The following is a 26,874-nucleotide window of genomic DNA, read 5'->3' as shown; positions in this document are numbered from 1 at the left end:
TGTTATCAGGATGATGAGTATAGTGTCTCGTTCTGTGTGAGCCGTGTACACTTGGCTAAAGGGAGACCATGCAGAGCAAAGACCACGATACCAAGCTCCTCCAATTGCATGTCGTTCCGCTCCAGATTCCTGGCTACGCAGTAACTCACTACCAACATGCGGTGATATGGCGAGACATAAATGCTGAATTCCGGTATTAGCAAATCCCGATGTCTACCTGCGCAATCCGCAGCAATAAAGTCGCCGTGTCCAACTAAAACGGTTCAATCGCCCGACGCTAATCCAACTACCGCACATCGCGATACTATGAATACTGCCTCGTACTTTATGCCTCGGCTGCTCCACCCCGCCGAGCTGAGGGCGGTGTTCAGAATTCGTCCGTTCGCCGATCCCTGAGGATTCTATGCGACGATGAGGGATCCTTTTCCATGTTTTCGCGGGCATTTTCACTGTATTTTTTGTGATGAGTCGATTTATTTTGAGTTGGTAGGATTCTTTAATTAGTGTTATGATGTGTTGTCTGGGTGTAAGTGTCATGGGTGGTGGTTGTGATGCTACTTTTGGGTGACAGATGTGGGGTGCAGCAAACACAGCAGCAAACTGCTCTACCGGACAATACTTGTGTCGTATACTCCGTAAACCTAGCATCGTTCGAAACACTCCCTCCTACATAGACACCTCAGACTATATATATACGACAAAGCTTTCGCTTTGAAAGAAATTCATCATGCCGCGCATATCACGCCTCAAAATCAACACCATGGTTCCCAAGCTCGTCCCCAACGACCCTCGGGTCCGTGAAGAAACCGTCTCCATCCGAGGCAAGCAGTACAACTACATTATCGGCGAGCCGGACTCCCAGCCCATTGAAACCGTCTTCCTCATCCATGGCTTCCCAGACATGAACTTTGGATGGCGCAATCAAATCCCCTACCTTGTCTCCCTGGGCCTGCGTGTCGTGGCCCCCAATATGCTAGGCTACGCTGGTACTTCATGCCCCGAGGACCTGGCAGAGTTCTCGCACAAGAGCATCTCCGCAGACATCAAGGAGCTGGCTACCCGTTTCGTCGGTGAAAACGGCCAAATCATCCTCGGCGGGCACGACTGGGGCGGTGCGTTCGTCTGGCGAACCGTCCTCTGGTACCCGGAGCTCATCAAGGCCATCTTCAGCGTGTGCACGCCGTTTATGCCGCCGAACCCGCAATGGGTTCCCCTGGAGGACTACATTGCTGCTGGGAAGCTCACCAATTTCAAGTACCAGCTGCAGTTTGCGGGGCCAGATGTCGAGCGGGAGCTGCAGAGCGAGGCGAAGATTCGGCAGTTCCTGAACGGGACGTTTGGCGCAAAGGGTCCGAATGGCGAGACGGGCTTTTCTACGGATGAAGGCGTGATTTTTGATAATCTGCCCAAGTTGGGACCCTCGCCGCTCGTTTCAAAGGAGGAGCTGGATCATTATGTGGCGCGGTATATGCTGCAGGCTGGGCCGTCGCCGATGAAGGGCCCGCTGAATTGGTACAGGATGAGGAAGATCAACTATGATGAGGAGGTGGCTCTGCTCAAGAACTTTAAGAAGGTTGATGCGCCGGCTTTGTTTGTTGCCGCGTCGGATGATATTGCTTTGCCGCCCGAGATGTCGGCCGGCATGGAGAAGTGGTTTAGGGATTTGTCGAGGGCGGAGGTCAAGTCTTCGCATTGGGCGTTGACCCAGGCTGGCGATGAGGTGAATAAGGTGATTGGGGAGTGGTTGAGCAAGGTGTTGGATGGGGCGGTGAAGCCTTCTCTGTAGGAGGTTATTTGTGGGATGTGGGATGCCAGCGTGTGGTAGTTTGATGATATGCTTGAATGAGAAATTGTGTATGAATTGATGAAGTTTTGATGGTCATTCCTATATAGTACAAGTTTTATGCCATTCCAATGACATAGCTGGCTTGTGCCATATACCAGTACAGTTGTGTGGTATGTTGTGTGGCATGAGATGAGGTGGATGCAATGTCCTATGTGATACCGAGTTTAGGTGTCGTGAATGACAGCGGTTCACCTCTTTGATAGTTCGGGACTGTATACGAATCTCGAATTCTTATTCGTAACTCACCGCCAGGACCAACTGGACCTTGCTGGGAGGATCGTGAACGGGAACAGATAAGGGAACTGAGCTCACTTCAATGTGAACTTTTGTCCGCTCACGCTTGGCGCAGCCTTGTCCTTCTTCTTCTTATTTGGTTTCCCGCACATGGCACATGCTATCGAGCCTTAGCCACAACATTCATAACAAGATGGAAAAGTGTTCGACCAACTTACAGTCGTTTTTATAGGCACATGTTTGGCATAAACTGTGGCCTTGCGACACCTTTGTTTTGCACTTTGTACACGAACTACAGTAATTAGTAAATATGCGTCACCGCGTACAAGAATCCTTGGTCGTACCTTGAATACTGTGCATATGGGTTTTTGGCAGATTTTGACAAAAGCTTGCTCTAAAGTCGGTCAGCCTCATGATCAAATGGTAAGTTGGCGGGATAACGCTACCTTTACCACTCCGGTTTGCCCGAGGGTCGTGGACTTGGACCCGGTTCCAGATCCGGATGCTTTGGAAGACGAGCTCGCGGGTGAGCCATAGTACATTTCACTCTTCTTCTTGACTTCTGGGGTGGCCAGGGTCGTCTTGGAGAGCCTCTGACACTTGGTGCAGACCATGGTGGGTGGGATCTTTGAGCCTCCGCAGGACGGCAAAGCGGCTAGGGTGGAAGAAAGGTAGTCGGAGGAGGTTGATTACTGGCGGAGGTTTGGGTGATGGAAACAACGCGTGGAAGGTGATGAAACGCGGAATGGTTCAGGATGAGGTTGGTTGATGATGGTGGGTGGATGTGCTGTGATGGGTTTGGCTGTGGTTCACCGGAATCGCCACAGAGAAGTGCCGCCAAAGTTGAGACTCGAGAGGTTGTCAGTGGCGTTGGCACCGAATTCACGCCGTACGTTTTACGCTATAGTCTCATAATGATATTCACGGCAAATTGTCTTTAGTGTCTTAGTGATGCAATAAACATATTGATAGATTTCAGGTTTTGAACCATTTTTTGTTCTAAATGTAGTGGTCACTGAGAACAAGTCATTCAATTTCAACTCCTGCTATTTTTGCACAGAAACATCAGCCTCAAAGAGCCGCTCACACAAATCAGGTATCACAATGTGGCACAAAACTCGCAGAATTTTCACATGCTCTTTAATTGGGATACTCACGTCATTTCCCTTCTTTTTTCACCGAATAAACAGAAACACAGGCTGAGCGTAAACAAACGCGAATTGGCAGCACCTGCGCAGGCTGCCAAGTTGGTCACTGCTGTATGTTTCATGCTACCAGACCAGTTCGTCGACGTGTGCAGGGGAAGTTTCAGACCTTCAGCACAGCTATTGGGCACAATGGCACATGCGGTGTGCAATGCCATCACTGCATTGCGGGATTTGAATATTGGCTGCTTGATATGAAGGCGTGCATGCGTTTGAATTCTCGGTTGTGCGAAAATATCGAGGTCAGGAGGTCAGAGACTTTCGTTTTCTTCCGGTTTTGGTGACTGCTTTGCATTGGAAATTTGGATATAATTTTCAGCGTGGAATCCAATACAAAACAACCAGGGATCCAGTTCTGGCAGATTGCGATTGCCGTGATGAGAGCAGTTGACTCTCGACGCAGTCTGTCACACGTGGCTCCAGATGTGGCTGGGCTCAAATCTTGAAGTCAAGTCAAGTCAAGTCAAGTCAAGTGTCATGTTGCCCATGTCTCATCCTTGACGGATACGGATATGCACCCGCCACCCGATATCCAGCAGCCGGCCAGCAGCCAGCCAGCATCATGAACATGCATGAAGTCGAGGACATGGATGGTGAAAGAATGCAAATAGGGGTCAACATCAATCGAAGTCAAGTTCAAGTTTAGCTGCACTCCACCCGGTGGCAGGTGCAAGCTCCAGTGGCGATCCATAATTCTTTAATGTCAATTGGCCCAAGCTGACGGTTGCTCCCCACATGCACCAGACATCGATTGAGATACCGGACACGTTCACTGTGGCTTAGGTGACGCTGTTGTCAAGACTTGCGTAATTCTGCATGGCATCTTCAGAACAGGGAACATTGAAGCTGTGAACGTGAAGCCGGAGCAGACTGCGTCTGCCTTGGATCCCGGCGTCTCTGTTAGGAATTGGTAGCAACAGGGTGACGTGACGCGGAGTCGAAACGCTTATCGAGCGTGTAAAAATAAAATTTTCATTGCTTTCCCACTGTTATCCATGTTTCTTGTCTTGTACAACAGAGGGACGCGAATACCGTGGTCTAAGCCCCTCTTTTGGATGGGATGGCTGCCGCTGACGGACCCCTGAGGGCGAGCACATCTCTTCACAGCTGCGATTTCCAGCGGTGGCTGTGTTTTCTAGGGTGATCACTGATCAGTCAAGGCAAATTTCATACGAGCCCGACCAAGTTTGCCTGTTATTCCGGGCTTCGTACGACATTCGTGAAGCGTCTGGTGATTGAGGCACATCAAGTTGAGGTGTTCCAGCATCCTGCTGACGTTCAATCACAATCACCGTTGACCTTGGTGACTTTGTCCCTGGTTTCCCGGACGGGTCAGTACCTGGTCAAGCACCCACACCACTACGCGAACTCTCGTACCTGGCACTCGGCTGGTTTTTTTATGGTACCTTCATCTGAAGCCCCCTTGTACTGCGCATCCGAAATAAACTGAAGCTCCTGTTTGGTCTTGAGAAGCCCCAGTGCCAGCAAAGGCCACAGTGAGCCAAGCCAACCATCTTTTGAGGCACCAGGCTTCACCACTCCTGCTCATCCAACACCCGCGCTGCTGGTTGGCTGAGCTGGTCTGGTATGTTGCATCTGCTCCTTCCGCCAACGTCCAACATTTGATCCAGCTTGACCCTTACCTGCGCTTCAACACCACATCTGCGATTCCTCACCCCATCGAATCGACACACCTCACTTCCTTCTGTTACCTACAATCACAAAGGTCAGGCTTAATTCCACCCTGGAACAAACTATCACCACCGCACCGTTCCTCTTCGTGTCCGCCCACGATACCCGAGTCTGCATGCGCGACAACACCAACCTCCGTCTGACTGCCTGAGCATTGCTCACTGTCCAGCATGGCTGGAAGACCGACAGGAGGTCGCCATGGCGGATCCTCTGGAAACCGCGACGACCTGCTGCTGGATCTGGACAATGACCAACCCGTATATGGCGGCGGCCAGAGATCCGCCTTGAACGACGACGACCTGATGCGACGCTACTCCCACGACCAAGACGAACCCCATGGCAGACCCTCTGTCTCCTACGACGATTTCGTCGGCGCATCGACTTCACCCGCAGGTCGTCCTGGCGCACCTGGGCTGGCCCCTCCGTCTACCTATATGCATAGGCAATACAGCCAGACATCAGATTTGGGCAACTATGAGCGATATGCCGACTTTGACGACTTGCCCACAGACAACGAGTCGTACTACCAACATGGAGGCTCAATACCAGCAGACGGCGGCCCAACTTCTGCCAGGAATAACGCCAGAAATCGAAACAGCGTCTTGAGCTTGGGAGGCGGCTTTTTTGGCAGGGTCAAGAACCGACTTGGCATGGGCCAAGGCTATTCGGAAATGGATTTACCACTGACAGAAGGCGGTCACGAACGGGGAGCCTCGTCTGGTGGTGGTGCGGGTGGCTCACCACCGGAACAGAAGAGCAAAGGCTTCGACATGGGCAATTTCAAGTTCGGGTTTGGCCGTGGCAAGCCAGACCCGTCTACTGTCGGGCCTCGTATCATTCACCTCAACAATCCGCCAGCCAATGCCTCCAACAAGTACGTCGACAATCACATCTCGACTGCCAAGTACAACATTGCGACCTTTCTCCCCAAATTCCTTTTCGAGCAGTTTTCCAAGTTTGCCAACATCTTTTTCTTGTTCACGGCTGGCTTGCAGCAAATTCCTGGTCTCTCACCGACGAATCGATACACAACTATTGCCCCTCTACTCATTGTGCTCTTGATTTCGGCGGGTAAGGAATTGGTGGAGGATTACCGCAGAAAACAGGCCGATAATGCTTTGAATACTTCCAAGGCACGAGTCTTGCGCGGATCCAGCTTTACCGAAACGAAATGGATTAATGTGGCAGTTGGAGATATTATCCGTGTGGAGTCAGAGGAGCCGTTTCCTGCTGATTTAGTGCTTCTAGCCAGTTCCGAGCCCGAAGGTCTCTGTTATATCGAAACAGCAAATCTGGATGGCGAAACGAACCTGAAGATTAAGCAGGCACTACCAGAGACCTCGTCCATGGTCTCATCAAGCGAACTGAGCCGACTAGGTGGACAACTCACGTCGGAACAACCAAACAGCAGCTTGTACACATATGAAGCAACATACATGATGCCGACTGGTGGAGGAGAGAAAAAATTGTCGTTGAATACTGAACAACTACTTCTTCGTGGTGCCACTCTACGAAATACCCCTTGGATTCATGGCGTCGTGGTCTTCACGGGCCACGAGACGAAGCTCATGAGAAACGCAACGGCCACCCCCATCAAGCGAACCAAGGTCGAGAGGAAGCTCAACTGGCTCGTCTTAGTCCTCGTCGGCATGCTTTTGGCACTCAGTGTGGTTTGCACAGTTGGCGATCTCATTATGCGTGGTGTCAACGGCGACTCACTTGGCTATCTCTACCTGGACAAAATTGACAGTGCTGGTGCTGTTGCAAAGACCTTTGCCAGAGACATGGTCACATACTGGGTCCTGTTCTCTTCACTGGTTCCCATCTCTCTCTTCGTCACTGTGGAGCTTGTCAAATACTGGCACGGAATTCTCATCAACGACGACCTCGATATGTACTATGACAAGGTGGATACCCCAGCGACATGCCGAACATCCAGTTTGGTTGAAGAATTGGGCATGGTTGAGTTCGTCTTCTCTGATAAGACGGGTACCCTTACATGCAACCAGATGGAGTTTAAGCAGTGCTCAATTGCCGGCCTTCAGTACGCAGACGACGTTCCCGAGGATCGCCGTGCCACTGGACCAGAGGATGACATGGGTATTCACAACTTCAACCGATTGCGATCCAACTTGGCAGAGAAACATGAAACGGCAATGGCGATTGACCATTTCCTCGCTCTACTTGCAACATGCCACACCGTTATTCCTGAGACGGACGAGAAGGGTCACATAAAATACCAAGCCGCCTCTCCAGACGAAGGTGCTTTGGTGGAAGGAGCTCTTCAGCTTGGCTACCGCTTCACAGCACGAAAGCCAAGATCGGTGATAATCGATGTCGGTGGCCAGGATTTGGAATATGAGCTTTTGGCAGTCTGCGAGTTCAACTCAACCCGTAAAAGAATGTCGGCAATCTACCGCTGCCCCGATGGCAAGGTTCGCATTTACTGCAAAGGTGCTGATACGGTCATTTTGGAACGTCTCAATGAACAGAATCCTCACGTTGAGGCAACACTCCGCCACCTGGAAGAGTATGCCTCAGAAGGTCTTCGAACACTCTGTTTAGCTGTGCGCGAGGTTCCAGAACAAGAATTCCAAGAATGGTATCAAATCTATGATACTGCATTAACTACTGTCGGAGGGACACGAGCTGAAGAATTGGACAAGGCCGCAGAAATCATTGAGCATGACTTTTTCTTGCTCGGTGCCACAGCCATCGAGGATCGTCTCCAAGATGGTGTTCCCGAAACCATTCATACCTTGCAGCAGGCCAACATCAAGGTGTGGGTGCTCACTGGAGATCGCCAAGAAACCGCCATCAACATCGGCATGAGCTGCAAGCTTCTTAGCGAAGACATGATGCTTCTCATTGTAAATGAGGAAACCGCCGCAGCCACGCGAGACAACATTCAGAAGAAGTTGGACGCCATCAGAACCCAAGGCGATGGCACTATCGAGACTGAGACGTTGGCACTTGTTATTGATGGCAAATCATTGACCTTTGCTCTGGAAAAGGACCTTGAGAAGTTGTTCCTTGATCTGGCCATTATGTGCAAGGCAGTTATTTGCTGCCGTGTGTCCCCCCTTCAGAAGGCCCTCGTCGTGAAATTGGTCAAGAAGTATCAGAAAGAATCTATTCTCCTAGCTATTGGTGACGGAGCGAACGATGTGTCCATGATTCAGGCCGCCCACATCGGTGTTGGCATCAGTGGTATGGAAGGTCTGCAAGCTGCACGGAGTGCGGATGTTGCCATTGCCCAATTTAGGTATCTGCGCAAGCTGTTACTTGTTCACGGAGCATGGAGCTATCAGCGCGTGAGCAAGACGATTTTATTCTCGTTCTACAAGAATATTACTCTGTATCTGACGCAATTTTGGGTAAGAACAAGACTGTGGCAGGCTCCTTGGTCGCGAGAAGAGACTTTACTAACGTCATTCTCAGTTTACATTTCAAAATGTGTTCTCTGGACAAGTCATTTACGAATCTTGGACTCTGTCTTTTTACAACGTCTTCTACACGGTCCTCCCCCCTCTGGCGCTTGGTATTCTCGACCAATTCATCTCAGCACGCCTACTCGACAGATATCCCCAGCTCTACACTATGGGCCAGAGTAATTACTTTTTCAAGCTGAAGACGTTTGCTCAGTGGATCGCCAATGCTTTCTATCACTCCATTATCCTCTACATCTGGGCGGAGCTCTTCTGGTATGCCGATCTCATCCAAGGGGACGGCAAGATTGCAGGCCACTGGGTCTGGGGAACAGCACTGTATGGCGCCGTTCTCTTGACTGTACTGGGTAAAGCAGCACTGGTTACAAATAACTGGACCAAATACCACGTGCTTGCCATTCCCGGCAGTATGGCTATTTGGTACGTTTTCATTGCCGCGTATGGTATTGTGGCACCCATGGTCAACTTTTCGATGGAATACCACGGTGTGATTCCACGATTGTACGCCAGCCCAGTCTTTTGGCTTCAGACTGTCGTTCTAGCAGTTATGTGCTTGCTACGTGACTTCGTGTGGAAATATGCAAAGCGAATGTACCGACCACAGACGTACCATCATATCCAAGAGATTCAAAAGTACAATATTCAGGACTATCGACCAAGGTATGTAGTTTCGTGCGACGGAAATCACCGGCAATCCTATTCTGGTGCTGACATGACGTTAGAATGGAACAATTCCAAAAAGCAATCCGGAAAGTCCGGCAAGTGCAACGAATGCGCAAGCAGCGTGGCTATGCTTTTTCGCAGGCCGATGAAAGTCAGACGCGCGTGCTTCAAGCGTACGATACGACGAAACACAGAGGTCGCTATGGAGAGATGGAAAGTTCCAGAGCACCAGCGCAGTAGGAAAATACAGGCGTGTAATTCTGGCATGGGAACCTTCATTTATTAAGTGATGTGTAACTTTTTTTCGTTTCGTATTATTTTCTCTAGGGCCTACGATGGTTGGGGAGGAGTAGAGAGAAAAAGTAACAAGTGTCCGATATTTTGGGAAGCGTGGCATTTAGATGGGCTGGATGTATTTTATTATCACCTTTGATTCATACGCATGGCTGGGAAATGGGATTGGCATGGAAGTAGGGTTATCAATTTATGACACTTGTCGATATCAGGGTGGTGTTTGATTGATGGTGATGAGTATGGCATTCTGGAGGGTTGATGTTGTGAATGAGTGTTTTTGATGGCGAATCACCACGTCACAACGCTTCGGTCGAAACCAAACCACATCCATCCATAGCTCGGTTTAACATCCCCACGAACTACGAGGTATGCTTGCTCGTCCGTCAATGCAGCCATATCAGGTATCAACCATCATGTAGCCAACCCCCACATCACCAGCTAACACCATTTACCAATCCAACCGTTTCAAACAGCACAATCCAACGCAAGCACCCAATGCACAAACAGTCCCATCCCATCACGCGACACCTCCAAAACACGGCGCGATAGGCGCCCCGTCTTATCGCGATGGCTCTTATCAAAACCACTATCTAGATACCGCAACGCCGATAACCCTCCAGTCACGCGCCCGTCCCTCCCTCTCAATACATGCCGAGGAACTTACCCCGGACTTTAGTGGGTTAGGTTTACCAAGCTTACTGATTACAGTGGGGGGAGATTAGCCGAGGAATGATACAAAAAGAAATTGAACATGAAGGCTGATCCTCCGGTTCGGAGGTTGAGGCTGCAGTCCGGTGGATAGTTTGGCTGTGCTTTTACTCCGTAGATAGCCTACTGGGCTGGGAATGCGAATGTCTCGGCAGTATTGCAAGTGATATAAACGGCAGATTACCAGCGCAATATGTCTTGGGCGCTGATTCATGTCTGATATTGCAAAGTTCGAATTCATTTTGTGTCGTCTGTCTTGGGGCCTTTGTCCACACTTCAATTTGCTCCATATCTCACGGTGGCATTTTGCGCCATGGAAGGTAACATGAAACGCCCAGTGCCATTTATTGCCCATGCTCCTTTACTTAATAAGTACACAGGCCACGAAACCCCTGGCACAAGGACCAGTGGTTTGCAAAAGCATCCATCACCATGCGTCATGCCGCAGCTTCATATCAAGACAGACCAATTTTAAGTAGAAATCTGGGGTTGCAAGGGAGCCCTGCGCGAGGCTCTCGTGACATCTCGACTATGGTTTGTCTAGACTCTGTCTGGACTCAGGACCGTGTCCGCGCCAGCCGCCGCTATCTACAAACAGTACAAAATAAAAGCCAAACGATCAAAGGACCAAGAGGCTAGGGTCAGGTTCTTTCATGCAAACATCCAATAAAGTACAGCCAAATAATTAGGTATTCAAAAAAAAAAAAAAAAACTCCGTAAGCCTGGTCCAATTCCAGTCAAATTACCTCCGCCGTCCTTCAAAATGCTCCTTAATGCACAAAATGCCTTTTTTGGTGGTTATCTATAGAGATGCTGGATTACGCCAAAGAATGAAATCCCATAACATTCGTCATCATGATACGCTCTGCAAACTTTTACTTCTTCTTCTTCTTCTTCTTCTTCTTCGTCGCCAAAACAAAAGCCAAATCCGCCAAGCAAAAAACAGTCCTGTAGTATGCAAAACATGAATACTCCGCACAATGGAGCTCCAAGAAATAAAACAGCCCAGTTGACTTCTGGTCAAAGGCGCACATAACGCCGCTTTCTGGGATGAGTACAAGGGGAAGGCAATCCACCTTCCCCAACAATTTGAGGCAGATTGGTAACACACAGTCCCGCTTCTGTCGGAAATGTCGGACAAGGGGATGGGAAACATGACGAAAGACCACCATGGCCAGTCATCAGTATACAACTGTCTGGTGTGTACATGTAATCCCTGATGTCATCATCGCACCGAATCGTAACAAATTTTTGTAAATTGCACAATGCCGCTTCATCGCTTTTTAAAACATAATCGAAATTCGAGCCGAGACCTTCAACCCGGATCCAGTAGGCCGGGAGCTCGTCTGGCCACCTGAGAGGGTTGTGTGTTGGCGCCGTGTAACTGGTCGTCGAAAGATCCCCCGCCCCTGGCCTTTGAGATCCAAGTTGACTTGACCCCTGCAACCCCGCAAATGGCGACATGCCCAACGCCCAATTGTTCAACCACGTCGCTGAGCCAAACGTGGCTGGTAACTAGGCCAGGGGAGCTCCATTTCCCAACTCCACAAAGTTGCTGGCCCAATGCTTCCCAAGCAGTTCCAGCTCTCGGCTAGGGGCAAAGCCAATCTTTGTGCTTGCAACCCCGACCTGGAAACCTGGGGGTCACCGTGGGGAGCTTCAGGGACGGGTCATTACCGCCCCAGAACTGGTGTCACCAATTCAATACTCTTGGGTCGAGAGTAAGCTCCAGGGTGACGGGTTGGGAGCGGTCGGTCCAACCCGCTGGAGCCGCCTTCATATGTGTAGGCGCCTGTGCCATAGTGATGACTGGTGTCATACGTTGATGACAGGTATGGCCCGGATGGCCGGCGATAAGAACTCGCAGGACTGGTTGCAACACTTCGGCCAAAGGGCCACAAGCTTCCGCCGTTGCTCCCCGTGGGAGAAGGCGGACTGGGGGGGCCGATGTTGAGTGATCGTAGAGCAGATAGAGCAGTAGTGTGATGGGAAGCTGACGTCGTTCCCGGTGATGCCGGCGGCGACTGGCTGAAGTGCATGGAATTAGGTCGAGACGGCGAAGCTCGAGGAATAATGTCCCTTGGTTCCGGCTTTCCGGCGGAATAGTAAGAGTGACTGCCGCCAAGCGAGTAACCACGAATTTGCGAAGAGTGTGAAGACGAATTTTGGTCGACACGTCGGCAACTACAGTTCGAGAAACGTTAGCATTCAACACTGAAATCCGGGGAAAATGGCAATTTGCGGGCTCTTGATCCACACAAAACTGGTAGATTCAATATGTGGAGTGGTGGGTGTCTATACGTACGTCTCAGAGCAGTAAAGATGCTTCTCGTCGTGCGGTAGGAATTGTTTTTCGCAAGTCATGCTGTGTTGCGCCAGAGAGTTAGCGTCTCAGTATGTAAACGAGAAGTTTGAGAGGTGCTTACCAGTACTGTGGGAAGCTCTCACGTTCATCCTCCCAGGCGTCATGAAACTCCCGCTCTCGCTCCCTCTCACGGTAGCTTCGACCCAGTTTTTGGGCACTCACAGGAGTATGGCGCCTCGTCATGCCGGGTCTTTTATGTTTTGACGATGAATCTGTAGCAGTAACGGCCTTGCGAACATCCGTCATGGAAGTGTTGTTATGGCCGTGGCCAGATTTTCTGCGGTGGTGATGCATGGTCGAGATTTAGGCCGAAGCCGTCTCGTTTGTGTGATTGATTGGTCAATGTGGCTCTGAGAAGCCTCCTTTGGGCGACGCTGGTGCCGATGAGATGGTTGCACAGAAAGCGCCTTTCCCGTCGATACCCGGCGAGTCTGACACCTTTCTTGAATATTATCAGGGAAATTGAAAGAGAGCAGCTCTGGTCAATTACAATCCGGCGTGTTGCAGCTGAACAAAAAGTATTTTGTGGTGGCAAATGTTAGGCTGAGACGGTGTGGGCAGGAAATTGTCCTCCCGAATGCAGACGGCGACCGAAGTGAGCACCGAAAATAGGCAGGGTGGGTGCCGACTCGTTCCTATCGTGGCAGATGATAAGAAGGAATGCAGCCGAGTTGAATCCGGCAGTCGGACGTGCAGCTATCTAGCAAGATAAAGACCACACTAAACGTGAGGGCTGCAATAGCAGGGAAGTAAATAGGCGTGAAATAGAACGCGTTTGTGATTCCCGTCTGTCGAGATAAGCCGGTTCAAACGACGATCAGTTCAGGTACAAGACAGGGTCACACCAACGAGAGCGATCTGTACGTAGTGGCGGTGTTGGTGGTGCTTGTGCGCTGGCAATGTATGGCGGATTGCCCAAATCGTGCTACCGGGTGCTGTTGTGGGTGCTGGCCAGGAATTGGGTAGGCGTCTGGTCGACAAAAGATATGATCCACCAAACGCTGAGCCGAGTTGAAGCGATGAATTGATACCAGCGAGTGTGTATGGATGTTCAAGTTGAAGTTCAGGAGGATGGAGAGCACATCGATGAACTGACTTTTATGACAACAAAAGGCATGAGATGGAAATGAACAAAAAAAAAAAAGGGTCTCCCTCGCGTGTGACTCTTCGTCGACTTTATGTGTACCCAGCAGGGTAGTGCGTGCTCGGTGGTCCGGTGTCGTGATTTTGCTTTGCTCACTAACAGCCGAGAGCGGAGATGCAACCGGCGGGCAGAGGCGGCTGGCCTGGCTTGACAGGTTGCGTGTTGGTCCAAAAGGGTGATGACACTAAGGAACAGAGAACGGGGCCAAGACGATCGAATAAGTTTGGATTGTGGGACCAGCGGGACCTGAACAAGGGAAGAAAAAATGGAGCTTCCAACAAGGTCCTCCGGAGCGCAATGTTTCGATGCCTCTTGCTTGAGGTTAGGGCCTTCTGGGAGAGTGCTGAACCCACTTGGTTGCGACACCAGCCAGAGTCCGTGCTGTGAATGTGATTTGACGGTTCGATGGCGACAGGTTTGAGAGAGTTTTGATGATATCGGTTCGTGTTTCGCCAAAGTTGGAGCAATGCAATGCGAGAAGAAGCTGGTCGTACGGTTTCGGACAATACTGTGTGTTACACTTGCTCTTCGGTGGTATGGTACACGATTCCAGTGAGGTTGGATGGATGGATAACTTTTGCTGAAGCAGCAGCGGGCGTACGGAATATATGCAAGCAAGTCGCAATGCAAGTCTGTGGCTGTGAGACAAGCAAATGTCCCCCGTACGTTTGCCGTGTGATTGATGCACGATGCGGGGAGGTCGATCTGTTGAGGGTATTTATTTGCTTTTTGTTTCGGTTTCTCCTGTGACTGAATCGGCAGAGAGAATTAAACGGCAGGGACAATGGTATGAGCAGCGGGCGAGACACGCAGTCGAACAGTGTGCAGACCCAGAAAACGGCCGGACAGATGCAAAAACAGCACCTGACGTTGTCGACTGTGTGAGATGGCAAAAGCGAAACAAAAGGGCGAGTCTGGATGATCCTGTAGAAGTCGTATGGAGGAGGTATGGGACCACGGCTCATATGTACAAGATGGCATTCGGGAAGGAACCCCCAATAATAAGTCACGAAACGAGAGCAACGTACTTGCCCACATGGGGAGTGTTATTTGCACGACCATGTACAAATAGGACATCCGAAGTATGGCACATTGAAATGTACCTGATTAATGACAAGGCGGGAAGGAGCCTGCATTAAGAAGAACTAGGGGTGGATTTACCAGGCTCAGTTCAGATATGGCGGTACCAGACAGTTGACCTTTCCTTCCGAACAGGAGAGTGTAACTTACTAATACGCAGAGCACAAAGTTCCTGTGCGGTACGGAGTACATATGTATAAGTACTTAAGAGCAGTAAACTAACTGCACACTTTGGAAAATACCGGCGACATGTCTGGTTCTCAGAAAAACAAAAACGCCGCCGACGCCGCTTGAGCATTACCATCGTCAGTGGAAGACCAGGGTTACTTCCTGTTTCTCTTGCCTACCACGTAATGCCAGGTACCATCAGAGGATTGTGAGCTGTGAGAGCAACCAGCCTAGTCGAGATACTCCAACCAACCCTGGCCGAAATGCGAGTCCCATGATGCAAGCCAGGGAGGACCTTTGCGAACCAAGGCGCAGAACGTGCATGGCATGGCATGGCATCGCCCATGTCGTCTGTGTCGTCTGGCTGTGGGGCTTGAGGACAAGGCCATTTACCCCATAATATTTTGTTCATCCCAAGAGATTTTGATGACATCTGGAACCTCTAGTTGCCAGGTTGCCGATTCAGCCAGTGCAGCCAGCCAGCCAGAGCCTCGGACCTGGGGAGGCCGGACAGATGGTGGTTGCCCAGGTGCTTGGCCCTGGTCAGGTCAGCGGTTCAGGTGCCTTCGTGCATGAACAAGCGCTGAGTTTTGGCGCTCAAGGTGCCAGACTTATTGACTGGGCTGGGTGAGCAGCTGCACATGCATGTTACATGTCGTCAATTGATTCCGTTTCGTGGAAGAAGATGGTGCAAAGTTGGGCAACAAGTCGACTTGACATTCCATGTTCTCCGTTTCTTATCATCATACGACAAAAATCTCGAATATGTCAAGTACCAGACTGTACTGTATGTAGTGCAGAGAGACGGGGAACGTGCGATGGAGTGGGCAGGTACGGAGCACAATGCGACATTTTCGCATCTTGCTTTGCCTAAGCACAGGCCACATATCCTGGCCTTTTGATGAGTAGTTGATGATATTCAAGTGGCGAAGCAGGGGAAATTTGAGGTATCAAACTTCACCTATTGCACTGCAGATTATGGTGCCGTCGCTACTTGATGCTGGTTGCACCAAGTGCAGTCAATACTTGACCCTACATGTATGTATGTACCGCCCGCCCAACAGGGAACAATTGAAAACGGACCAACGTTGGCGCAGCACAGCACAACACTGGTCCATAACTGCTCCATGTCTGCTTGACATCAATGGGGCCGGGGACTGGTCCGTAGTTGACGTCCATGTCGGGATCCATTTTCAGCAGGGTGCGGACAGGATGTGAATGTATGGACACATGTGCACGCAAACATGGACGCAGTATTGATCGCACTTGGGGAACTTGAAGGCAACCACAGTGGACCTCCAGGCGCTAGACTCCCTGTAATTTTCGCATCCATGCCCCGGGGTCTGGTCTGGCCTGGTTGTCCAGCAGCGCCAAGTGCACCCAGTGCCTCGTGGTCCGTTTACAGGCCTATCAGACTGCAGAAGCCAACTGGAACAGCGTGTCCATTCAATGTTCGCTTGTCATATTGCAAAGTGCGGACAAGACTGCGCCAACAGGCACCAACATTTTCCAGTTTGCTCCCCGACCCACTACATATGTACTCCGTAGACCAGCAGTCAACCCACCAGACACCAGACATGGACACATCAGCCCCTTCCAGAGTCAACTGGCCCACCAGGGCAGGCACTTGACTTGTCCAAGTCCATGTCGTTTTCTCCCCACCGTTCAAAGTCTTGACCGTCACAACGAAATCGGGGCCATCGTGGGCCGTATTCGACTGTGGAATGGCCGTGTCATCGACGCCATCACTACGACTTGTGGGCCATATGGCACAATTGACGTGGAATATCGCCTTCTACAGACCCATGTCGTCCAGTCCACGAAGCACGTTTCCTCGACTTTTGCAAATTGACCGTATTTGGCCGATGGAAATGTTGCGAAATCGACTGATGTGAATACGCCCGAAGCTCACCAAGAGAAAAAAAAATTCTTTGCCCATTATCATCGTGTCACGATTAGGGCTTAACCATGTTGATTTCGGAAATTGGTTTCAAAAATCCATTGAATCCCAACGGACGAGGTGGGTTTCATTCGGACAATCCAAAAGAAACTCTGTTACTGTACACAAGGGTGAGCATAGCGCTGTCGTCATTCACTCCGTCTCACTGCCAGGTTTTCTGTCGCGATACTCCGTACATTCACCTGCCATTTTCAAAGTCTCCATTCTTGCGCCGTATTGCGCAACTCTGATGCAAGGTGGACTTCTCGTACCACATGTCTGCTCACACAAGAACAGGCGCATCTTTCGTGGAGAAACAAGGTAACCTTCACATCCGAGCAAAAACACAGTTTCGTCCAACTTTCGGCATTGATGGGCCATCAAGCTCTGACCTGCTCCGTTTTTGAAACGGACTGTGGTCTCACTTCGCCAAGAGCATGGATGGATGGGAGGTTGTGTGACTAGACGAAAATCTTGATCCAGGTATTGCCCCATATAATTCATGCGGTGAAGGTACATGCTGCCCAGCAGGGTGGTCTGATCCTGTTTCTGTCACAAGTCCCGATCTATCCGGGTTGGAATCTGAGAATCGATGTTTCCAGAAATAAACCATTGTCCGGAAAGACTCTAACATTCGTACTTGGACATTACTGTATTGTCACGAATTCTTGTCGATGCTTACGGATAGTGGTACCGTCGATGTTGTCAACATGGTCATCTACATCATTTGTGCCCCATTATTGACCACGCGTCTCGGTCTAGCACATACGTATCTTCTGAGTCACCATCCGATCCGAGAGCAAAAGTCTGTTTTCTGCCATGTCAACAACACGTCAAGGTTTTCGTGTTTTCATTCACGAATTTGTTGGATCCTTCTAGATGCCTGAAAACTTTGCCTTTCCCCCTTCTTTGCTACAACTCATGTTTCCGGCCAGCTGCCCTGACCCTAATGCAGCGCTAAGAAATTTTCTTTTGCCATGGCTAGATGTCAGACAACCCAATTCGGCCAGCATCCAGCTTTTCTTTCAGACCGACACCAGGGACCTGTCCCAGGTAACTGGGATCGCAGAAAGACAAGAGTAGGCTGAGTTATGAAACCGAACTCCACAGCGGCTCGGATGACGGGACCTGTTCATCATATGGCACATCAGGCCCCTACGGAATACCTAACCACTCGTCCATTCTCACCGCAAAAGCCAGCAAGGTCTGAAGACTCTGAAGCTACCAATGTTCAACCAGTCAAAGGTCTATCAAGGTGCCACGCGCTCGTTGTGGCCCACTGAACCTGACCTGGTATGTGTATGCCTGTTTATCAATCTTACAACACTCGGCCGTTCGACGGGGCATCTACTAGCTAGTAGGGCTTGGACTCCTTTTGGTGCAGTTTCGCCGTCGTCTCTCTCACATCATCACCAACCCTTGCGGCAGGGGACGAAAAATTTTCTCCTTCTCGTCATTTGCCTCCCTTTACTTCCAGCTGCGGCCGGTTTGATATCCAAGTCCACCCTCATTTCAAGCTAGTTCCATGAGAGCGGCTGTGGATATCGTCGGCCTCTCGACAATCCCTGTCTGGAGTGCGAGAGAGGCTCAAACAAGGCGAGTCCTGACGTGGGGTCCCTTGCAGAGGGCATTCTCAACTTGACAACAGCACCAGCTCTACAATCTTTCTGGCCATAGTACGTCCAATGCAATTGTCGAATCGTCGATGTGGCCTGGTCAGACAGGGGTCATTCCATCGAACGACATCCAAGCTTGTTGCTGCATGGCACTGAGATGTGGACATCATCTCACGCATGCCCAAAACCTGCTTTCCCTAAACGATGCTTATTGTGACGATCACCAGGTCCAGACGGACGAGAAATGTCGTAACTGACGCAATTGGGAGCATATGGGCCGAGGATGCTTCTCTTTTCGCAATTGCAGCTGATGTGATGATGGAACATCTCTTTCGTGGAACTGGACCCGACGTCACCATTCGAATTGGAAATTTGACGACTCGCGCTAACCTCACCCTGCATTGTCATGACTTATGGCACATTGGCCCAATTCAATAGACAAGCCTCTCGTGTTTCCAGAACCAGTATTTGGACAATACCCTGGTCGACAAGTAGAACCCCCTTCCCTTGAGATGTGCAAATCCAGTGCCCCTGAGGAAGAAGAAGAAACCACAAAGTCGAGCATTGCCAAGCAAAATCGCATCCCCACAGATTGAGTCTATCTATACTCCATTTTGCTTGGCATTCAGCCTCTCTACCCTCGGCTCCATCGGTAGTAAGGGCCAGGCCGCACTGCTCGTACGAGTTGAAGGAGAAGCTGAATACCGCTTGAAATTTTCTGTCGTCCTGCTGATGCTCAGTTTTCGTAGTATCAGCGGATGCTACAAACACGAATGGCCTAGAACAAGTGATGTGCCGCCGAGTGACGGAAGCTAGGAGCCGACGGCTTTTAAAAAGTTCTTTTGTGTATCTTTGGGGCCCCAGATTTTCGTCTATTGTGTGGGGACGCGATTCTCAGAAACGTAACAATTTCATAAAGGGCATAGGGACGGCTCGGATGTTCAACGGCGTCCGTCGCTCTTCGGCCGCCTGGAGCTAGGCGTGTACAAGATGAGTGCCCCAAGTTTTAATGCATGGCAGGAATAGTTCAATTCGGCTGCCGACCTCGCTGGATGGCAAAGCATGGGTATTCCGTGTATGAACGTCTTCATGCGGAAACTTGGGTCATAATTTTCCGATGTAGTCAGTGAATGTCACGTAGATCCATGAGAAACATGTACTCGCGAAGCCATACGACTAGCACATTAAAAGGATGTTGGCGGTTCACCCGACTCATATATCAGCTCACTGATCGTGAGAAAGTGGCTATTAGGGAGAATGCATTGTGATCATGGATCACCAATATAGGGGACTGATCATTCTGGGCGGCCAATTTGGGACAGAGCTTGCAGATTCCGAGTCAAGAAGCTGGGACTACGATCGTATCCAGAATAACAACCTCGTTTCGTTTGTAGTAGTACAGAAGGCCGCGTCATGCCACCTCAATGCGAGTAATACCATCTCAGAATTCCACGAAACAGAGGGCCTCGCGGACACGGGACTGAAGGGACCTGCCGAATGGGTAAATTTGGTCCATTTAAATAGTCATGGAAGGCATTCAGCTTAATATATATCACCACGGGGCACACGCGGCAGCGTATGCTTCATTGGGGGTATACGCCCAGGAATTGTACAGTATCATACATATATTTTAATACCTTATCTCTCCAAGTCTTTATCCAAGCGTACACGTCTGACGCAACAATCAATGCAAATTATGCATCACCTTCCTTCCCCATCCGGATGTGCTAGTCCACGCTGCGGCTGCTCACATATTTACTCAAACTGTAAAATCTACCACAGCCTCGCCCGCTTAATACACTCCGCGAGAGGCAGGTCCAAAACAGATCGACAATCTGCAACATTAACGCCCACCTGTCCAGCCGTGCTGTCGGTGCGCTCCCGCCAAGCAGCCACATCCTGCAACTCAATGGCGTGATAGTCCAGCGTAGCGCACTCATCGAGGCTAGGATCTGGGTTAAGCTCGCCATCGTTGGCGGGCATGACGCGGATTGCCTGTTTCAGGGCGCTGCAAAATGCGGGCACAACTTCGTCGTCTCGTGAAATAGACGAGGGCAATTCTCGCCATTCTCTCCAGAGTGTTCGTGCTGCGCCAAGCTGTCCTAGTAATGTGATGTATGCGGAGTATACGTGGCTGGGGATGCCTGAGCTACTCTTGTTCAGGAAACTCATGCTGTACACACGGAAAGAGTCTAGGGCCATGGTGTCGTTTTCGTCAATTCCCGTGAGTAATTGGAATAGAAGCTGGCGTTGCTCTATGGACTGCAGGGTGACACGGTGTTCGTTTCTGAGCATACTCTGCAGAGACGTGAGTGCTGACAACACGTCTTCCATAAGTAGGTTATGCTTGCTGCCACTGTGATGGCTGCGATATAACCACCCTGACAGTGCCTCTAAGGAGCCTATTTCTGCGGAAAGTTTCAGGGCTAGTCCGCACAGCAGCGGTCCTAGTTGCGCTCCGTGGGAGGAGAGTCGCTCTGAGAGGTTCCCGAGGAAAGTGAGTGTTTGGAGATACAAATCGCGATTGGACGAATCTTGGCTCAAGATACGTGCGCATGTAGATCGTATCTGGTGAGGCAGATTCGATTCCGGCTTCGTCTCATTTTGGAAGCTGTTTATGCTGGTGCCGGCTGCGAGGGCCTGGAATACTAGCCGACGGACGCCTAGGATCGTCGTTTGGGTTTCAAGAGCTTGAATTAGCTGGGTTGCTGATGGCGGTTTGCGTTTTTGAGAGTGTTGAGTGAGACTTTTGTGGCGGAGCATCATCCAGTTCAGCAGGAGTTGGTCTTCATTGATGGCGTGTGGTGGGATCCCGTTTTCCAAACGGAGTTTTTCGACGATTTCTGAGTTCTTTGACGGCGTTGGCTTGGGTTTTTCGGATATGAGAGCTGCTGGTGTCAACTCCCGAGCTGATTTCCGTTGAGGCCCAGGTCCTCCCTGAAGGGCTGCAGAGACGATATCGTGAGGGGTAATGCGCCAGATATTCGTAGGTTGGGAAATAATCTCATGTGCTTTCCTCCGTGACTCATACAATTGCTCTTCAAAAGCCTTTAATCGAGTCTTGACGGCTGTGCGTCGAGGCACTTCCGCCCACTTTGCCTGCATAAGCTTCTCATCCGCGTCTTCAACAGTCCGTACGTGCCGCGTGCCCTCTGCATCGAGATCCAGCAACAGATTTGGCATCTCGAAAAAAGAGTACTCCTTGTCGGGGTCGGGGTTGTTGGCTAGCCCCTTCTTCGCTAGTATGTAGTAGGGCTCATTGTTCTTGTCAAGCTTTTTGACGAATGTCTTGGGCCGAAGGTGAGATGCCACATTGAGGTCAGCTTTGGCGAGCTGTGCCGCTGAGCGTATCATCTTAGCTGGCGGGTGAGGTGTAAGAAAGGCATGGGATGTATGGCGTGTGGTTTGAGGTATTGGTTGAGGTTGGTGCCTGGGTGAATAGCATCTGCGTGGGTTTGAGGTTGATATGAGCGTAGTTGTGAGATGAAATGTTCAGATGTCCCTGTCAGACACGCGACCCCACGCGGGATACGGTTGGGGTTCCGCCAGGGGATCCTCAGGGGATGTTGGCGCCAATTGCCCCCAAGATCTAGTGGATCCCGCCACTGGGACAAGACGACCAGGAACGAGTTGAGCACATCGTTACCAGTGTCTCTGCCTAGCGGGATTATAACTCTGGCAAGTAGAAAGTTTATTCTAGTCTCAAGTATAGTGAAAGACAAAAGTAGGTGACAAATTAAAGACACTTATAAGTTACACAGTACACAGTTGTGTTTTTTAAATGGCTCGTCTGCCTTTCAAAGCTTGAGGTCAGCAAGATGGACCAGTTGACCTGTCCGGACTGTTTGACGGTTTGACGTTATGCCCGGTCTTGTCTAGATACATACACAAACGTTGGATCAGTAAAGTTACATGTAGTCCCTGGAAGCTTACTGCAAGCATGACTACAGAACAAATAATATTTGACTTTATGATTTATGCTCAGACTCTGGTAAAGCCAACTTTCAGTTGATGGCCAAAGTATGAAGTCGCAACATCGCCAACTAAATCGTCCACGTGAAATACTGGGCCTTGAACCTAAAATGGAATAGCAGCTATTTATGCCAGCTCCTCCCGCCAAAAAACGCCAGGTCAACATCCTCGCTTCAACCCCAGCACTGCCTTTGAAATCAGCCTCCGCAAACACAACCTCTGAGCGCCATCACTGCTTCAGTAACGCTGCAAACATTTAAAACGAGCCCTCCACTCGCACACACGCTCTTCAAAACCAAACACACTATTCCAAACAAATAATCCAATCACACAAATCTGCGAGATGGCGCCAGCCGACGACCGCATGGCCCGATTCAAGGCCCTCCAGGCGCGAGCCAAGACCTCGTCGGAAACCAACTTGAAAGAAGCCACAAAGGAGTCACAAAGATTGGGAACAGATCAGAGCCAACTTACCGCCCTGCAACGCAAACATGACATCGCAGCGCACAAGCTGCTCAAGGCAGAGATCCAAGAATCCGGCAAAGACTTTGAGCGCAAGCGAGCCTGGGACTGGACCGTCGACGAGAGCGAAAAATGGGACAAGCGAATGAAGAAGAAGGCCGCGCATCGCGACAACAATGCGTTCAGCGACGAACAGCAAGAAAGCAACAAGATCTACAAGCGCCAACTCAAGAACATCACTCCGGACATGGAGCAATACGAGAAACAAAAGATGGCTGCTATTGAGAAGGCAGCCGCCTCGGGCGGCCTCGACATCGTGGAGACTGAAGACGGCGAACTTATTGCCGTCGACAAGGATGGCTCATTCTACTCCACGGCCGACACTACCACATTTACACAGAACAAGCCTGAAAAAGCTGCCGTGGACCGGTTGGTCGCGGATTTGCGACGGGCTGAGGAGCAGAGACTCAAGAAGAGAAAGGAGCGCATGGCTAAGAATGGCGATGACGGTGATGTCACGTACATCAACGAGAAGAACAAGCAGTTCAACCAGAAACTTGCACGGTTCTATGACAAGTACACTGCCGACATTCGCGACAGCTTTGAGCGTGGCACAATGATTTAAAGGATTGGAGGATCCTCGCGATCCTGCAAGACTTGGCTTGCTGGATGTAACTTTGAGAGACATGGCTGCATGGAAACTACGGGACTGGAATGAGGAATACAAGGGCGGACATATACGGGTTCTTTGGAGAACGGCATCGCATTTGGGAGTCTATGGAGAATGGTTTAAGCAATGGTTTTATACCCTGGGCATATTTTGGCGTTTGATTTAATAGTACAGTCTAAAGAGTTCCCACCACCTGTAATTTTGCAACAATACTTTTACAACATGCTCTTTCGCCAACCTTTGTTTGCAAGGTCCTCAATTTCGGGAACCTCAACCGGACCCTTGACTGTGTCATCGCTGAGAGCCTCAACAACTGCTTCTGCAACCGTGTCCACCTGGAGTGGTTTGGTACCAGCAGCACCCATGAAATCTTTCAAGTAGTTCCCCGTCATCCTGGTGAATAGTGTGCCTGCGCCAGCCATGGCCGCCATGCCCATTGTCATCTTGCGCGAGGTGTCATACATGAACGGCGGCCGCATAAAGACGCCTCGCATCTCAGGGAAGTTGTTCGTAATAGCAATTTCGGCCTGTCTCTTCGTTGTAATGTAACGTGGCGGCATGATTGGGGCACCTCCAGCGGCAGAAATGTAGCAGAACACGCTGGCTTTCTCGCCTGCGGCATGTTTAGCCAGTGCAACTGCGCTGTCGCGGTTCATGACCTCGTAGGAGAATTGGTCAGTTGGGCTAGCTGGCTTGATGTCTTCGCCGGCCTGTTTATCCAGCGGGTTGATACCACGTTCGCGAACGGGTGAGAACATCTTTTGCAGGCCCGTGAAGGGCGACTCTTTGCCTGACACGATGCCCTTGTAGTCTGCCTCAAGGAGGATGCCCATGCTGTGAACAACATAGTCTGCGCCTTTGAGTAGAGGTGCGTACGTGACGGGCCGGAGGATATCGCCGCGTTCCCAGGATACTTTGTGTGACCAGGATGGCGGGAGAGGCGACGAGGTGACTGAGTCCCATTGCGGTTCTCCGGATCGACTGAGAGCACGCACGTCAGTGACTGAGTGCTGAAGGAGGTTAGGGCAGGGGATTTACCTTATTGATGTGACTTCCCACCCTCTGGCAACAGCATATTTGCAGATACGGGAACCTAGGAAGCCGCTTCCACCGCAGACGACGAGCCTCTTCGCGGCGGCAGCCATGATGCGAATGGTCCCTCGGATTTCGGAGCCAAAACCGGGGGATGTGGATTTGCTACAGAGTTGGCTTTGGAGTGATATTAAGCTTGCCTGTAGCTGGAGAAAGTTTGGTAGATTGAGTTTGAAGCCGTAAGAGTGTGAATTGAGCTGGTGGAATTGCGATTCGGATGAAAGTTTGGAACTGTATTCGATGGAGCTCGATGTTGAAAGTCATGAGATCATACGTTGAGGCTCCATTTTGGACATGGATGGTTCAATGGTTAGAGCTCAGTGGCAGGCTGCTGTGGCGCTAGCACAAGCTCGCCATGTGACGGCCATTTCTCAGTCTGTTAAGCTTGTAACTTTACAATGACGGGAAATTGTAAAGATGTATATTCCGTAGCAGCCTTACAATTTGGTTATATTTTTTATTTTTGTATTTTTCAATTGCGAATCCATCCATTTTGAACTGTTCGAATCTTCTGTGAACAGTCCAGTGCCTGCCCTTGCAATTCATCAGGCCACTGCAGCAGCGATTGGCTGCACCCTCAGGCTTGTCCACTGTTCCTGCACCACCCAAAATGTTTGCAAGCGACAAGGCTGACCAACTTGGAACTTTTCTTCCCTCACGCCTGCCGGCATAAAAATCGTCAAGACACCCGACTTCACGACCACGATACCACCACTATAGATCCAAGGACCCTGCGAGCTCCTCCTCCCCCGAAAGCAATCGTGATTCATCGCCATGGCTCCCTCAAACCAGCTTGGCAAACGAGTCAAGCTGACCCAAGTGCGACGGCCCTTCATTGTGGGCACTACTGCCGTTCCTTTCTCCGACACGAATCCCAAGCCGCCCGGTACGCCAGATAATCACACGCATTCATGGCAAGTCTTTGTAAAGGGGCTTGAGGATACCGATATTACGTATTGGGTGCGTCGTGTGCAGTTCAAACTGCACGAGTCGATTCCCAACTACGTACGAAGTACGTCCCTCGTAAACCACACTGGGGTTCCATCTTTCAAAGTTGAAACTGACCATATTAGTGATCGAGGGAGAACAAGGGAAGCCTTTCGTCGTCAACGAGACTGGATGGGGTGAATTCGACATCACTATCAAGCTATACTACGTCAACGACTCTGGCGAGAAGCCACAGACAATGTACCACTACCTAAGACTCCATCCATTCGGTCGGACAGAAGAAGAGAAGCAGTCAATGGTGACGAAGAATGGAGAAGTTCGCTCCTGGAGCTACGAGGAGCAGTTGTTTAACGAACCATACGAGGCGTTCTACCAGATTCTTACCTCTGGGGCTGTCCCCAAGGGGTGGAAACCATCTGGAGGGTCCGGCAAGGGCAAAGGCAAGAACCGTGCGCCTCCTCCGCTGCCAGCTCCTGATAGCGGCGAGGTGTGGGAGCACACGGCAATGATCCCCAACCATAACCGGCCTGGACAACCGTTCAGTCGCGAGACTGAGGCTGCAGAAGTACGGAAGCTGAAGGAGGCGCAGACCAAGACGGAAGAAATGTGCACGCAGATCTTGTCCGAACTCAAGGCGAAAGAAGAATTGCTGGCTAATCTTAAGGCTGAGAATCAGGCAGCAACGGCGGCAGCCAAACCTGCTTAGAAGGCTAGGCACAGACGCTGACCAGCTGTTGTATGGTCAGATGGCAAGAATTTCGAGGCGCCCGGTAGGGGTCTCCGAGTCACACAGGCCTGTTTCGTGGCCAGGCTTCCTTGGTCGCTAGGGAAATGACGGTCACAGGAACTTCACGGCTTGAGCTCTGCATACTCGCCTGCACTGATTGGGAATGTGGGTTCGGTATGGCAACTTGCCCTAGTTCCCCAGCCACATACCCATCGCCAGCAACAGCTGGTAGAAGCATGCCAGAGAACCTCTTCCAAGCGTGCAGTTGTCTACCATACGATGAAGAACCCAAGGAAGGGCCTTATGAAGCTTGCGAGGATACGAATTATGCTACGGAGTACATGAGCCTAACTACGGTTCGCACGAACATGGGCATCTAAAATTAAGGCGAATACCACTGAGGTGCCAAGCTACAACCTCAACCTCCATGCAAGACAACCGGATGATGGGTAACACGACATCTACGGGCTGAACCCCTCTCATCCTGTCACATCACGTCGGCGCCTCGGGAAACCTAGTGTTGGCATCAATGCATTATGTGCCACCTACTCCGCACAAATGGTCGAATGAATGCAACACTGAGCTGTCCCCACGCACGCT

At 50.6% G+C, this 26,874-nt stretch overlaps 9 protein-coding genes across 9 annotated transcripts; 4 read left to right on the top strand and 5 right to left on the bottom strand.

The window, feature by feature from the left end:
* Positions 1-727: 727 nt before the first annotated feature.
* VFPPC_02805 (epoxide hydrolase) lies at positions 728-1,786 on the top strand (the record flags this gene model as incomplete). The annotated part of the gene is made up of 1 exon (XM_018282395.1): positions 728-1,786. One exon carries the CDS (start codon positions 728-730, stop codon positions 1,784-1,786), a length of 1,059 nt encoding a protein of 352 aa, XP_018146858.1.
* Positions 1,787-2,154: 368 nt separating this feature from the next.
* On the bottom strand, positions 2,155-2,694 carry VFPPC_13340 (PDZ-binding protein, CRIPT; the record flags this gene model as incomplete). The annotated part of the gene is made up of 4 exons (XM_018291117.1): positions 2,155-2,240; positions 2,299-2,372; positions 2,425-2,474; positions 2,527-2,694. 4 exons carry the CDS (start codon positions 2,692-2,694, stop codon positions 2,155-2,157), a joined length of 378 nt encoding a protein of 125 aa, XP_018146857.1.
* Positions 2,695-5,147: 2,453 nt separating this feature from the next.
* VFPPC_02804 (phospholipid-translocating P-type ATPase, flippase) lies at positions 5,148-9,329 on the top strand (the record flags this gene model as incomplete). The annotated part of the gene is made up of 3 exons (XM_018282394.1): positions 5,148-8,354; positions 8,419-9,086; positions 9,149-9,329. The coding sequence occupies 3 exons, from the start codon at positions 5,148-5,150 to the stop codon at positions 9,327-9,329; spliced, it is 4,056 nt and encodes a 1,351-aa protein (XP_018146856.1).
* Positions 9,330-11,764: 2,435 nt separating this feature from the next.
* On the bottom strand, positions 11,765-12,750 carry VFPPC_13339 (life-span regulatory factor domain-containing protein; the record flags this gene model as incomplete). The annotated part of the gene is made up of 3 exons (XM_018291116.1): positions 11,765-12,275; positions 12,397-12,456; positions 12,518-12,750. The coding sequence occupies 3 exons, from the start codon at positions 12,748-12,750 to the stop codon at positions 11,765-11,767; spliced, it is 804 nt and encodes a 267-aa protein (XP_018146854.1).
* Positions 12,751-16,940: 4,190 nt separating this feature from the next.
* VFPPC_15566 (hypothetical protein) lies at positions 16,941-17,306 on the bottom strand (the record flags this gene model as incomplete). The annotated part of the gene is made up of 1 exon (XM_018293319.1): positions 16,941-17,306. The coding sequence occupies one exon, from the start codon at positions 17,304-17,306 to the stop codon at positions 16,941-16,943; it is 366 nt and encodes a 121-aa protein (XP_018146853.1).
* A 2,870-nt stretch (positions 17,307-20,176) lies between these two features.
* Positions 20,177-21,757, bottom strand: VFPPC_13338 (hypothetical protein; the record flags this gene model as incomplete). Its single annotated transcript, XM_018291115.1, has 1 exon — positions 20,177-21,757. One exon carries the CDS (start codon positions 21,755-21,757, stop codon positions 20,177-20,179), a length of 1,581 nt encoding a protein of 526 aa, XP_018146852.1.
* A 961-nt stretch (positions 21,758-22,718) lies between these two features.
* Positions 22,719-23,462, top strand: VFPPC_02802 (SYF2 splicing factor; the record flags this gene model as incomplete). Its single annotated transcript, XM_018282392.1, has 1 exon — positions 22,719-23,462. One exon carries the CDS (start codon positions 22,719-22,721, stop codon positions 23,460-23,462), a length of 744 nt encoding a protein of 247 aa, XP_018146851.1.
* A 260-nt stretch (positions 23,463-23,722) lies between these two features.
* On the bottom strand, positions 23,723-24,652 carry VFPPC_02801 (NAD dependent epimerase/dehydratase family protein; the record flags this gene model as incomplete). The annotated part of the gene is made up of 2 exons (XM_018282391.1): positions 23,723-24,488; positions 24,546-24,652. The coding sequence occupies 2 exons, from the start codon at positions 24,650-24,652 to the stop codon at positions 23,723-23,725; spliced, it is 873 nt and encodes a 290-aa protein (XP_018146850.1).
* A 721-nt stretch (positions 24,653-25,373) lies between these two features.
* Positions 25,374-26,253, top strand: VFPPC_15565 (histone acetyltransferase subunit (Yaf9); the record flags this gene model as incomplete). Its single annotated transcript, XM_018293318.1, has 2 exons — positions 25,374-25,611; positions 25,673-26,253. 2 exons carry the CDS (start codon positions 25,374-25,376, stop codon positions 26,251-26,253), a joined length of 819 nt encoding a protein of 272 aa, XP_018146849.1.
* Between the last annotated feature and the right edge of the window lie 621 nt (positions 26,254-26,874).

The sequence above is a fragment of the Pochonia chlamydosporia genome, chromosome 2 (genome assembly GCF_001653235.2).
Source record: "Pochonia chlamydosporia 170 chromosome 2, whole genome shotgun sequence".
In the NCBI taxonomy this organism is placed as follows: domain Eukaryota; kingdom Fungi; phylum Ascomycota; class Sordariomycetes; order Hypocreales; family Clavicipitaceae; genus Pochonia; species Pochonia chlamydosporia.
The sequence above is the reverse complement of the archived record's forward strand: the minus strand, read 5'-3'. Positions and strand labels throughout refer to the sequence as shown.